We start from the raw sequence: 13,298 nt of genomic DNA, 5'->3' as shown, positions 1-13,298 counted from the left end.
GTGTGCAGGCCCTTTTGCTTTTTCTGTTCTTTAGATTCAGAGACACTTTGGATATAGTTATTTTTAAATTATTATTATTATTACTTTTCTTTTTGGGTCACACCAGGCAATGCACAGGGGTTACTCCTGGCTCTGCACTCAGGAATTACTCCTGACCGTACTTGGGGGACCATATGGGATACTGGGGATCGAACCGGGGTCAGCCACGTGCAAGGCAAATGCCCTACCCGCTGTGCTATAGCTCAAGTCCCCACTTTGGATTTAAAAGAATAAACTTTCCAAAGATTGCTGCTTGTGTTTCTGGCCTTCAGTGCTCAAAGCTGAATTCCTTCCCTCCTCTTAATACTTAATAATGTTTAAATAATAATAAAAAAGAAGCATTTCTAACAACCGCCATATAAACAGACCCAGTTCTGTTGATCTTCCTTCCAGTTGCTATTTATATAAATGTGACTCACTTGCTTTGCTCTTTTCATCCTTTATTTGAGGGTTCAAATAAAATCTTCACATTTGATATATACAAATAAATATAATACACTTAAAGGCATGTTGTTAAATTGAAACTTAAGCTCCATTTGATCTTGCAGTAGGTTCTCAGGTCTCTAAATGCAACACTTAATTTCTCAAATCTTCTATGATATCCACTTGGAATTTGTTGAAAGGCATTTTTTTCCCAGAGCGTAAGAATAAATGTTTTGTTTGCTTTAATCAGCTTATCTAAGCAAATACCTAAAACTGATAGGCTGTTGGTCTAGGATTTCCGGCCTTGAAGATCTTAGCATTAAAGTAATGAGCTTGCTTTCTTCCAGGAATCATTATGGTTGGGGTGATCGTCGGCTCAAAGAAGACTGGCATAAATCCTGACAATGTAGCTACACCCATTGCTGCCAGCTTTGGCGACCTGATAACTCTTGCTATATTAGCCTGGATCAGTCAGGGTTTGTACTCCTGTCTTGGTAAGTTACTGAAAGTGAAACACTGTGTTCAGAGACTCTCTGGAAATAAATTTTATTGCAGTACTGCCCTGAGTTAGCAGTGGCCTTCATTTACATCAGAACTGTAATTAGAGGAGCTGGAGTGCTAACACAGCAGGTAGGGCATTTGCCTTGCACGCGGCCGACCCGGGTTCGATTCCCAGTATCCCATATGGTCCCTCAAGCACCACCAGTAGTAATTCCTGAGTGCAGAGCCAGGAGTAACCCCTGTGCATCGCCAGGAATGACCCAAAAAAGCAAATAAAGATATAACTTTAAAAAAAAAAAACCCTGTAATTAGAGCAGTGACCACCATTTGCTGTATCCCTGGTGTATGTTGTTCTTCCTTATTTTTCTCTCACATCCTTTTTCTTAAAATAAATAGCATAAAAGAGGAGAGTTAGCCTGTCTTGTTTCCAATGAGAAACCTGAGGATCGGGGACTATATATGTTATTCATTGTTGTTAGGAGGTTGAATGGAGAGGTCTTGGAAGTCTGTAAATTCTGCTCTTTCCTGTGCATGTGCAGCTAGCAAGGAGTCCGCTCAGAATTCTGACACTCCTGCTATCCTGCTATCCCGAAACATAACACTTGGATGGTGCTTAAAATTTAGTGGTATTTCCCCTGTCAAAAACCAACACGGAGGGGTCTGCAGCGAAAGCACAGCGGGTAGGTTGTCTGCCTTGTATGCGGCCAACTCAGGTCTGATTCCCAGCATCCAATATGGTCCCTTGAGCACCGCCAGGAGTAATTCCTGAGTGCATGAGCCAGGAGTAACCCCTGTGCATCGCCAGGTGTGACCCAAAAAGAAAAAAAAAACTCAACATGGTAATTAACAAAAGGAAAATTAAATTAAATCACCATGAAAAATTAACTTGAATGCTGTATGAAGTTGGTGGCATCTTATAGATGTGGTTCTTGTAATAGTGGTATTTATAGAATCTAATTTTTAATACAAATTTGAGCTCTTGAACTACTGTCAATGTAGGTGATTATGATTTATAGACTTTGTTTTAGTGTTCAGAGGGTTTTTTTTTTTTTTTGATTGATTGGGGGTATTTGTCCACAACAGTGCTCAGGGCCTATTTCTGGCTTTGGGTTCAAGGTCACTCCTAGTCAGTTTTTGGGGAACCATATATGGTACCAGTTATCAAACTTAGGGTCAGCCTTGTGCAAGGCAAGCACCATAACCCCTGTACTACCCCTTTAGACCCTTTATTTATTTTAGATAACAAATGAAAGATATATAAGAAAAATATATGAGAATTAAAATATGTATATATATATAAATTATGTAAGTCAAGCCAGAAGTCAAATTTTAGTCTTTCCATATGTATTTTTTGAATTCCATCCAGATTCACGTATTACTTTAAATTTAAAGTACATTTGGTTCAAATAAGCAAGAGTCTCATAAATTTGTTGTTTTGGGGTTTGGGTGTTCAGGGCTTACTTCTGACTCTGCACTCAGAGATCACTTCTTTAATTTAAGAAAATAAATTACTTAAATTACCTAAATTTATAAATAAATTACCTATGATTTATAAATAAATTACCTTCAATAACCTACAATTACCTTAAATTTATATGATGAGTGGCATAAAACAATATTTAAAAAGACTTGGGGCTGGAGATTTAATTCAAAAGCATGCAGCTGACCGGGGTTCGATCCTGGGCACCATGTATGGTCGTCTGAGCACTATCAGGAGTGATCCTTGAGCACAGAACCAGGAATAAACCCTGAGAACAGTTGGACATAGCCTAAAAATTAAAATAAATAAAAATAAAAGACATAGTGTTTTTTTTTTTAAAGAGCATCTCGCAGGAGTGTATCTCGTTGAAAAGAAAAGCTGCATCCATTTAAAGTAAAGAGAAAAAATGACCAACAACTTAAATATGAATTCTTGTTCGCATAGGTCTTGGGGTTTGTTGTAGAATATACAGGGGATGATGTTATTCTCATATTTTAGGAGAATTCTCAACTCCTCCTTCTCTTAGTTAATATAATAGGAGAGGTATGTTATAATAGGGATTATCTGGGAGGTAAAGGAATAGTACAGCAGGTAGGACGTTTGCCTTGCATACAGCCAACCCAAGTTTAATCCTCGGCATCTCATATGATCCCCCAAGCACCATCAGAAGTAATTCCTGAGTGCAAAGCCAGGAATAACCCCTGAGCATCACCGGGTGTTACCCAAGAAGTCAAAAAAAGGGGGGGGAGGAATAATCTGCTCTAATTTATATGGTTATAATTGGTACTACGTTTCTCCTCTAAATTCTTATACAATTTAGACGGTCACTTAGGGATGCCTCGGAGCCCCTTTTCAGCCTTATCAGTTAGAGAAGTCTCTTCCTCTTGGGGGTAATGGGGAGGAAGAGTTAGCAGTGTTTTTTGGGATATGTTCCTCTACACACACACACACACACACACACACACACACACACACACACACACACACAAAATGGTATTTTATTTGCAGGCTTGGGCACTTAGGTTGCCATTTACTATTCTGTAAGACATTTCTCAGATGCTTGCTATAAGCCAGGGAAATATGCATCCATGGAAGCCCTGGTGGAAAAAAGGTAAATGGCCACATGCAGGGCAAGCTCTTGACTCATTACACTAGCTGTCCGGTCCTGAGGTTTATATTAAAAAATGACACAAGTGGTCAATTCATAATACAAAAATGTAACCATAATGTGTTCTCAAAATCTTACGGTATTTTTTTTATTAGTGAACTAAAAGAATTTTATTTAGAAAAATGTCAGGAGAGAGGATGATAGGAAGGAAGGAAGGAAGGAAGGAAGGAAGGAAGGAAGGAAGGAAGGAAGGGGAAGGAGGGAAGAGGAAGGAGAAAGAAGGGAAGGAGGAAGGAAGGAAGGAAGGAAGGAAGGAAGGAAGGAAGAAAGGAAGGAAGGAAGGAAGGAAGGGGAAGGAGGGAAGAGGAAGGAGAAAGAAGGGAAGGAGGAAGGAAGGAAGGAAGGAAGGAAGGAAGGAAGGAAGGAAGGAAGAATGGAAGGAAGGAAAAAAGGAAGAAAGGGAAGGAAGGAAGGAAGGAAGGAAGGAAGGAAGGAAGGAAGGAAGGAAGGGAGGAAGGGAGGAAGGAAGGAAGGCACTAAGGAAGGGAGGAAGAGAAAGAAAGCGAGAGAGAGGAAGAGAGGAAGGAAGGATGAAAGAAAGGGAGGGAGGGAGAAAGTGGCCATCACTGTGATGAAGGCAGCAGAGAATATTCCAGTGCCAGTATTGTGAATATTATAGATGTTACACAAGCACTTTAAGTGGATCAGGAAATTAAGTGATATGGAATGATACCAACACAGTTTTGAAAAAAAAAAAAAGCATGAAATATTACTTAGACTTTTCTTGACCTTGTCTTCTGAAAGTCAGTTCAAAGTAATTCAAGATAAATTCATTAAAATAATGTCTTTACATTTTGTCTATATACCTTATTTTTCCAAAATGATACACATGTCTAACAGACTGTCAAGTCGATACTGCATTTAAAAATTCACCGTGTGTCTGAAGTCGGTCTTCAGATTTCTAAAGTATCTTAATTGTGGGCACTAGAGGGCCTCAGACGATTAGCAATTGTAAACCTCATGGCGCAAACCTCAGGGCCGCAAACTTGTAAGAAAGAACACACGGGCACATTTAAATCCCAAGATTCTCTGTACCCTGCTGAGATGCCCAATTCTCATAAAATGAAAACTTCTAATTTCTGAACTGTATTGGAAACATTTCTGGAGACACATGAGGATTTCATGGCAGTGGTAGGCTCTGGTGATAAATTCACAGAGGCCTTGTATGCGCTGGCTCTCCCCGAATAGCCTCCCTCTGCCCTCACGCAGTTTTGGGTTTGTGGAAATGACTTTGAGCAGCTTCTTTCATATCTTGCAGGCACCGACACATGGTCTGCAGTGGTTCTACCTTTATTCAGCCTGACTCTTTCCTTCTCTCTCGCTTTTCCTTTGATAGCGCCCTCCCCTGCCTCTCCCTTTCTACCCATCCAGAATAACACCCCGTTTAGAAATCATTGACTTCAACAGGCCTGCAAAGTCCCTTTGAGCATGAAAGGTGATACTCACAGATTTTAGGGACTAGGATATAGGTGTCTTGGAGACACCTAGATTTAGACCTATCATCGTATGATCATTATGATATATCCAGAAATTAATATAAAATATTATTTTGGCTTCGATCATTTAAATCTGTTTTATGTAGAAGAAAGGTATTATTTTTGCTGTTGATATCAAGGCAGAAGTTAATGATCACCCCCATTTGCTTCATCATTTTCTTCGTATAGATGTATGTTCCTTATCTTTATGTGCTTAAAATATGCTATATATGTGTGTACACACACACACACACACACACACACACACACACACACATTTCCACCCCTCGCCCCAGAGATCAAAACTAGTCCTCAACACTCATGGCCTGAACTCTGCTACTAAACCATATTCTTACCCCTATTCACTTATACACTTTTTTTATGCTTTGTTTTCAGGCCACACCTGGTGGTCTTTGGGACTTATTTTTAGCTCTGTGTTCAGGAAATACTCTCAGTGATGCTTGGGGGACCAAATGCAGTGCCGGAGATCAAACCAGGGTTTGCTGGGTACAAGGAAACAATCTCTGTACTATCTCTCTGCATTCTCATTGACATTTTTGAAGAATATAGTTCCCCATTCCTTTTATCCATAATTGGAATTTTTGGAAAAAAAATTTGGGGGCCACACTGGCTGTGCCTGAGGGCTCCGTCTGGTTTGCTGACCACTAGCTGTGGAACCCTGAGTTAGGGGGGTCCGGCCTGGGGCTCCCGCCTGTGGGGTGCATGCTGCAGCCTTTTGAGCGGTCTCCCCGGACCTCTGATGAGCAGAATTCTTAAATAGACATGTAATCACCATCCCGTACAACTCACCTTTTAAAGTGTTTGATTCAGTGATTGGAGAGATCGTATAGTGTGTAGGGTGCTTGCCTTGCACATGGCCACCCCGGGTTTGATCCCCGCACCCCATTTGGTTCCCTGAGTCCAACAGGAGTGATCCCTGGATGCAAATTGTTTTTAAAAACGATAAAGTGTTTAATTAAATGAGTTGTAGTATAGTCATAAGATTGTGCAGCCTAATATTTAATTCCGAAACATTTGTAACTCCCCCAAACCAAACCCTAGCCATTATGTTCTACTCATTCCCTCAGCTCCTGACAAGTACTGATTTTCTGTTTCTTTGAATTTTCCTCGTCTACTAATTTTTTTTTTGAAAATCAATCATACAATATGTGATCTCTTATCTGGCATCTTTCAAATAGTATCCTGTCAAGGTTCATCTGGATGAATAATAGCCCACTATATGGATTAATAATGCTTGTGGAAAATATTCCATTGCATCAATATACTCCATTTTGCTTATCCACTCACCATTTAATGGGCACTTGGGTTGCTTCCACCTTTTTGCTATTATGAATAATGTTTCTATATTAGTGGTTTTTTTCAAAAGTTTTTTATTGAGTCACTGTGAGATAGACCCTTACAAAGTTATTTGTGATTGGGTTTCAGTCATACAGTGTTCCAAGACCCATCCCTCCACCAGTGTCCATTTTTCAGCACCAGTGTCCCTAGGTTCCCTTCCATCACCCTCCACCACCCACCCCTACCTGCTTCTATGGCAGGTGATTTCCTTTTTTCTCTCTCTCTCTCTCCCCCCCCCCTTTTGGGCATTGTGATTTGCATATATTAGCATTTTGTGTAAAGTTTTCTGTGAATAGAATAGAACTTTCAGTTCTCTCTATGTGTTCTTGGGAATTGGAATTGTTGGTTGATATGGTTAACTATGCTTAACATTTTGAGGAACTTCCTACTCATTATTTTTAGTTTCGTTTCTGAGAAAGTTTTCGTTCTCTGAAAATTCAGGAACGTATTTCTGAGGTTGGGGTGGTGGGTATTTTTTCAACTTCCAGATGTCCTTCCAGAGAACTAAAATTGAAAGTGAAATTCTAAGATGATTTCACTTAACAGAAGAGCCCTTGTCGTTTGTGTGTAGTGGATTTGAATTCTTTTGATTTTCTTTTGGGCTGGAGCAATAGCACGGCGGTAGGGCATTTGCCTTACAAGCGGCCAACATGGCCGACCCGAGTTCGATTCCTCCGCCCCTCTCGGAGAGCCCGGCAAGCTACCGAGAGTATCTCGCCCGCACGGCAGAGCCTGGCAAGCCACCAGTGATGTATTCGATATGCAAACACAGTAACAACAAAATCTCCAATGGAGATGTTACTGGGCCCACTCGAGCAAATCGATGAACAATGGGAGGGCCTTCTTCTTCTTCTTCATTTGATCATCAAACCTTATTTGTGGCTTTAGTATTTTTAGGAGATGAGAGTGTTTCTCAGTTGGGATATTTATCCTTAGCAGTTTAAAAGGGAAAATTGGGAATTCATTCAATAAAGGCTTTTCAATGTAAAAATATAGTCACAGAGATCTTCAAGGATGCTTTGAAGCAGCCCTGGGGTTCAGTTTCGTATACTGCAAGGTGGTCCCCTGAGTACCAAGGAGAAATTGACATTGTGTGTATATCACAGAGAAATTGACATTGTGTGTATCAGTAATCATATTCCTTTATGTGGAAAGAAATATTTAAATGACTTTTTTTTTTTTGCTTTTTGGGTAACACCCAGCTATGCTCAGGGGTTACTTCCGGTTCTGCACTCATGAATTACTCCTGGTGGTGCTTGGGGGACCATGTGGGATGCTGGGGATTGAACTCAAGTTGGCTGCATGCAAGGCAAATGCCCTACCCACTGTACTGTCGCTCCGGACCTTAAATCACTTTTGTTAGTATAACTATTCTGAAGATGCAGTGGAAAAAGCCATAAGAATAAAGGGTATTTTTGGATATTAATATCCAAATATCTCTGTTGTTGGAGGGGAAATCAAGTGTTTATTCGATCTCTTTATTCATAGGTGAAAGATCTTTCAGAAGAAGAAGAAATACAAAATTTAATTTACAAAAATGAGTCTAGACCAGGGTTGAAGAATATTTTTGATGTCACTCAATGTAGTAACATTTAACTTAAATCTCAGGCTGTAGGCTACAAGGTCTTTGAGATTAATTATGTTATAAAGCCCTGGTGAAACCTAGTAAATTTTAATCATTTAGAAGAATCCAGAAATATTCTGGCTAAAATCTCTGATAATAATAAAAGATTGATCATTTAAAATTATATTACAAGAAATGTCTTGGGGGGCCAGAGAGATAGTGCAGAGGGTAGGGTACTTGCTTGGCACGTGGCTGGCCTAGATTTGATCCTTGGCACCACAGATGGTCCCCCAAGCACTGACAGGAGTGATTCCTAAGTGCAGGGCCAGGTGAGGCCCTAAAAAACAAAACAATACAAAAACAGGCCATCTTAAAAGGATTTCTTGAGATGTTGTGGCCTTTCTAGAAAGAATACACACTTTTTTTCATTGTTTGACTGGTTTTAAGAGGCAAAACCTGCAGTGCTCAGGGATTGGACTGGCTCTGTGCTCAGGGATCACTCCTGATGATGTTTGGGGTCATATGAAGTTCTGTCAACCTGGATCCACCCGGTGCAAACGAAGTTCCTTAACCCCACGCTGTCTTTCCAGTCCTAAGAAAGAAGACGTGTGGGGGAATGGGGATGGTGGAAGGAAAACTGGAGACTTGGTGGTAGAAAATGTACGCTGGGGTTGAGCATTGCATGACTGAATTTGAATCATGAACAACTTTGTAACTGTGTATTTCACAGTGATTCGGTTTTCAAAAAAAAGAAAGCAGAAGAAAGACTACACAACTTTTATCAATAGGAAGATTTAGAATTAAGAGAAGAATTAAGAATATTTAGAATTTATTTAAAAGACTTCCCCCCCGCCCCCTATTTTCTTTGCTCCTTTACCATAAACTATCCATCTGTGTGAAGATTTCATTTTGGGCTCTCAATTGTATTCAATTGAAAATGGATTTGTTTGTGTTTCAAAATCTTACTATGATTATTACTCTAGTTTTACAGTGTAGTTTCCAATCTGAGACTGTGAAGACTTTTTTCTTCACAGAAAAAGAAGTCTTTATACTTCTTTTGTGTCTAGATTGCTTTGGCTATTATGGAAGGATACTTTTTTAAAAAATTATTTATTGAATAACAGTGAGAACAGTTACAAAGCTTTTAGGTTTAAGTCTCGGTCATACAATGATCAAACACACATCCCTTTACCAGTTCATATTTTCCACCACTCAGTATACTTTTTTTTGATGGTGGTTATGATGTGGTAACATATTTGTAACTCTAAAATCCATAGAGTCATGTAAACTAATGTTACCTCAATAAAAATAAATGAAAAATTAAAAAATAGAATTAAGAGTAAAAAGTAATTGAGAATCAAACTCATGATGGGATTAGTTTTTGCTAAAGAAGTAATATTTAGTTTTCATATAAGTTAGTCCATTAGAGAGACATGTCAATCTTTTATAAGTTATTGCGTTATACTTGTGATTATTAAGTAGAACTTTTGCCAGTGTGTATATATTATATAAACAGTTATGAAAACTTAAATTTCACGTATTTGTACGTTTAATTTGTTAGATTTGAAAGGATTATTTTAACTACTTGGAAATATTCGTGAGCATGATGAACTATCTAAAAATAGAATGTGTCAGACTGTTTAACTGAGTTTGTTAATGCTACCAAATAGTATCCAAGCTCTTAAAAAAATAATTTCCAGTTGGATGCTTGACATTTTAAATGTAATGCTAAGCGTTTGGCTGTTTCGTTTTTCTTTCCAACATGTTGGACTCTGTTCTCGTAGACAAATTGTTTGTGGATTAGCTTGAGCTTTACAAGATTTGATTTAGCTTTAGTATTAGAACAGAGTTGGAATAGAATTCATATTAATCTGTTAATCTTCTAGTAAGCTTGTAAATCATCCATTATGTTGGGAGGGAGATTGAAACATTGTCTCTTTTCTCATTTTAGAGACCTATTACTACATTTCTCCATTAGTTGGTGTCTTCTTCTTGGCTCTTACTCCCATCTGGATTATAGTGGCTGCCAAACACCCAGCCACAAGGACAGTGCTTCATTCAGGCTGGGAGCCTGTCATCACAGCGATGGTCATAAGTAGGTTAGTACCAGGACATGCGTAGTGTGTGTTTATCTGTATTCGATAGGCCTGACTTCTTAAACTGTGGGTTGGAACTCCAAAAGGGATCATTTTGAAAGTTATTTTCAAAAATGTTTCAAAATAGGGGCTGAAGAGATAGCACAGCCAGGTAGGGCATTTGCCCTGCACACGGCCAACCCAGGTTCGATTCCCAGCATCCCATATGGTCCCCCGAGCACCGCCAGGAGTAATTCCTGAGTGCATGAGCCAGGAGTAACCCCTGTGCATCGTCGGGTATGACCCAAAAAGCAAAACAAAAAGTTTCAAAATAAATTTCTTTATGACTGACTTGTGGGCCCGCCCGAGCAAATCGATGAACAACGGGAGGACCGTGACTGTGACCGATGACTGACTTATTGTCTGTAAAGGTTTGATTTATATACCCAAAGCTACATAAAAAATATCTTGGGTAGAAAAGGGTCACAGGTGGAAAAAATTTAAGAACACACATATATCCGTAGACATTAAAGCAAATCACTTGTCTCCTTATTTCTTGGTTCAATCATTTTTTATAGCTAATTCTGTATGATTCCTAGTAGAAAGAGATAAATGGCAATGCAGTGAGCCACATTTGACTCCCAGGCTCAGACTTCTCTTCAACTAATGCCTTCCCTCACCACTGACTAAGATTCTATGGTGTTTGTGTGTGTGTGTGTGTGTGTGTGTGTGTGTGTGTATACTTTATTCTAACAAAGAGTAGTTACTTGTTTTGAATAGCAAATCACTCAGATAAGAATCAGAAAGCCTGAAATATGTTTATACTGTTAGGCTACTTCCATTTCCAGAACCCTGATAAAACTTAAGCATCTATTAAGCACTGTCACTGCAGTGATTTTCATCAGAGTGAAAAAAAAAATTAGTAGCAAGAACAGAGCCCTTAGAGGCTGAGACTTACTCATGGTACATAGACTGATAACAGCTGTGAGCAGGCCTGGTGGACAGCCACCCAGAGTGTAGATCTGGGACTTCTGGATGATGTGTCAAAAAAAGGAAGAAAAATGGAGCTGATCAAAGCAGCCCAGTTTGACCATATTGAGCAGTGTTTCATAAACTTTGTAAAAATGTTGAGGCTGAATTGCTTTTAAGTACCTAAAACTTAATTTAAAAAAATGAGGCAAAATACACGACTTTGAAAATCTAAAGCCATGTTTTTGTGGCTCAGCTGTAAACAGTGATGGTTGCGTTGTGATATTCAGCTCCGAAGCATTCCATCAAAACTTATAAATGATACACATGATCCCACAACTGCCTCCACGTGAGCTCAGCCATCAGCCCAGCTTTGCATACTCACAATTAAATCTCAGAAGAGATCAAGAAAGTCGCAAAAATTCACGGGTTCACCCATCTCCCGGCTGAGAACTCCGGGGCGCCCTTGGGAGGGTGGTGGCCGAGTCCCTATCAAAGCCTCAGCACTCACAATTGTACTATCACAATAGTACACTCACAATTGTGCTATCACAGTTACTGCCAGGCCCAACTCAACTACCTCACGACCAAACTGTGCAGAGGCGCCAAACTGCAGAAAATTGCAGGTATCTTGGTCTCCAGGCTGAGAACTCTGGAGTCATCTCAGAGTGGGGTCGAGCAGCCTCCCCCCCACTATAACTTCCCCACCCCACCGCCGGTGTTTCTAGAAGCTCTGGCGGCCACAGCCACATCCCACAGCTGACACCAGGTAAACTCACGGCCCAGGTAAATATCCTGGAGTTGCTCAAGCGCACAGCTTCAAACACCTCCAAACTCTACAATACTGATTGCCCAATAGTTGTACCCAAATCTGATGGGAAAGTAATACAGAGGCCAGCTAAAGCTAAGCTCAGTAATCAAAAATAATAACACGGAAGTCTCAATTAGCAACAAAGAGCTTAGTAAACCCTCCCTCAAAGACTCATTGAACCCATGGTAAGATATAACAATCTTCACAAATTTTCTATAGCACAGGGGGTAGGGTGTTTGCCTTGTATGCGGCTGACCTGGGATTGATTCCCCCATACCTCTCAGAGAGCCCGGCAAACTACGGAGAGTATCTTGCCCACACGGCAGAGCCTGGCAAGCTCCCCGGGGCGTATCCAAAATGCCCAAAACAGTAACAACAAGTCTCACAATGGAGATGTTGCTGGTGCCCATTCAAGCAAATAGATGAACAGTGGGACGACAGTGCTACGTTGCTTTTTTTACCGAAGTATTTTTAGATAATTCCATTAGCCATTGAGTTTTAACAAGCCATATGAAAGAAATAATTTTGTGCCTGCTAAGCGGGAGGCTTGGGTGGGTTGGGAAAATGGTCACACTGGTGGTAGGATTGGTGTTAAAATATTAAATGCCTGTAAGAAATGCATCATGGACAACTTAGTAAATCCTGGTATTTAACCAAAGGTAAAAAGAGCACAGTGAAGAAAACAAAAACAACCTTCTAAAAGAACCAGACTGGCAAGATAAGGAAGGGGGAGGGAATTCTGGAGGCCCCAGAGCAGGCAGAATAGAGCAAGTCTAAATCCTCATCTGCCAGAATAGGAAGTCACGAGGTTAAAATTTTTTAATTTTTAAAAACATCGAGATAGAGCACTATAAACATGTTATTAAGGAACATAGAATGAAATGCCAGAGTAAATAGCTAAAGAAGTTGGAAAAGATTTCTAAGGGGGAGCGGCATCTCAGCAAGAGGTTAGGAGCTATTTTATAAGCTTTGCGAAATTACCACTTCTTGAATAATGCATGTATGTTTGGTAAAAATAAAATTTAATTAGAGCTCAGAAAATTATAATTTTAGTTGATTTTTATTGTAAAAAATGTATGTTTAAATATATCTGGGAGATTTTATAAAATATATATATATACATATATATATCAGCATGCTAACACTGTTACCCTGAATTATGCAATTATAGTTGATTTTATTGTAAAAAATGTATGTTTAAATATATCTGAGACATTATATATATATATATACACCAGCATGCTAACACTGTTACCCTGAATTATGCAATTATAGTTGATTTTTGATTTTTTAAATTTTCTTCCATTTGTATGTTTTATTACTTGAGTAATGTGTTTTAAGACGTGTATCAGCAAGTGTTCATGTTATATCCATAGAATGTTCTGTGGGGCATAGCCATTTATTTTATTTTATAATTGTATATTTTTTGCTATC

The 13,298-nt window shown here is 39.4% G+C and overlaps 1 protein-coding gene across 4 annotated transcripts in view; it reads left to right on the top strand.

Annotated features, from left to right (window-relative positions):
- Positions 1 to 13,298, top strand: part of SLC41A2 (solute carrier family 41 member 2) — a 140,090-nt gene that overhangs the window by 82,334 nt on the left and 44,458 nt on the right. For all 4 annotated transcript variants that reach the window (XM_056117241.1, XM_056117249.1, XM_056117226.1 and 1 more), the window contains exons 6-7: positions 810 to 956; positions 9,961 to 10,108. In XM_056117241.1, the coding sequence (XP_055973216.1) occupies positions 810 to 956; positions 9,961 to 10,108 (295 nt within the window). The remainder of the gene's footprint in view (positions 1 to 809; positions 957 to 9,960; positions 10,109 to 13,298) is intronic.

This window comes from Sorex fumeus, unplaced genomic scaffold, assembly GCF_029834395.1.
Source record: "Sorex fumeus unplaced genomic scaffold, SorFum_2.1 ptg000003l, whole genome shotgun sequence".
NCBI lineage: Eukaryota > Metazoa > Chordata > Mammalia > Eulipotyphla > Soricidae > Sorex > Sorex fumeus.
The sequence above is the reverse complement of the archived record's forward strand: the minus strand, read 5'-3'. Positions and strand labels throughout refer to the sequence as shown.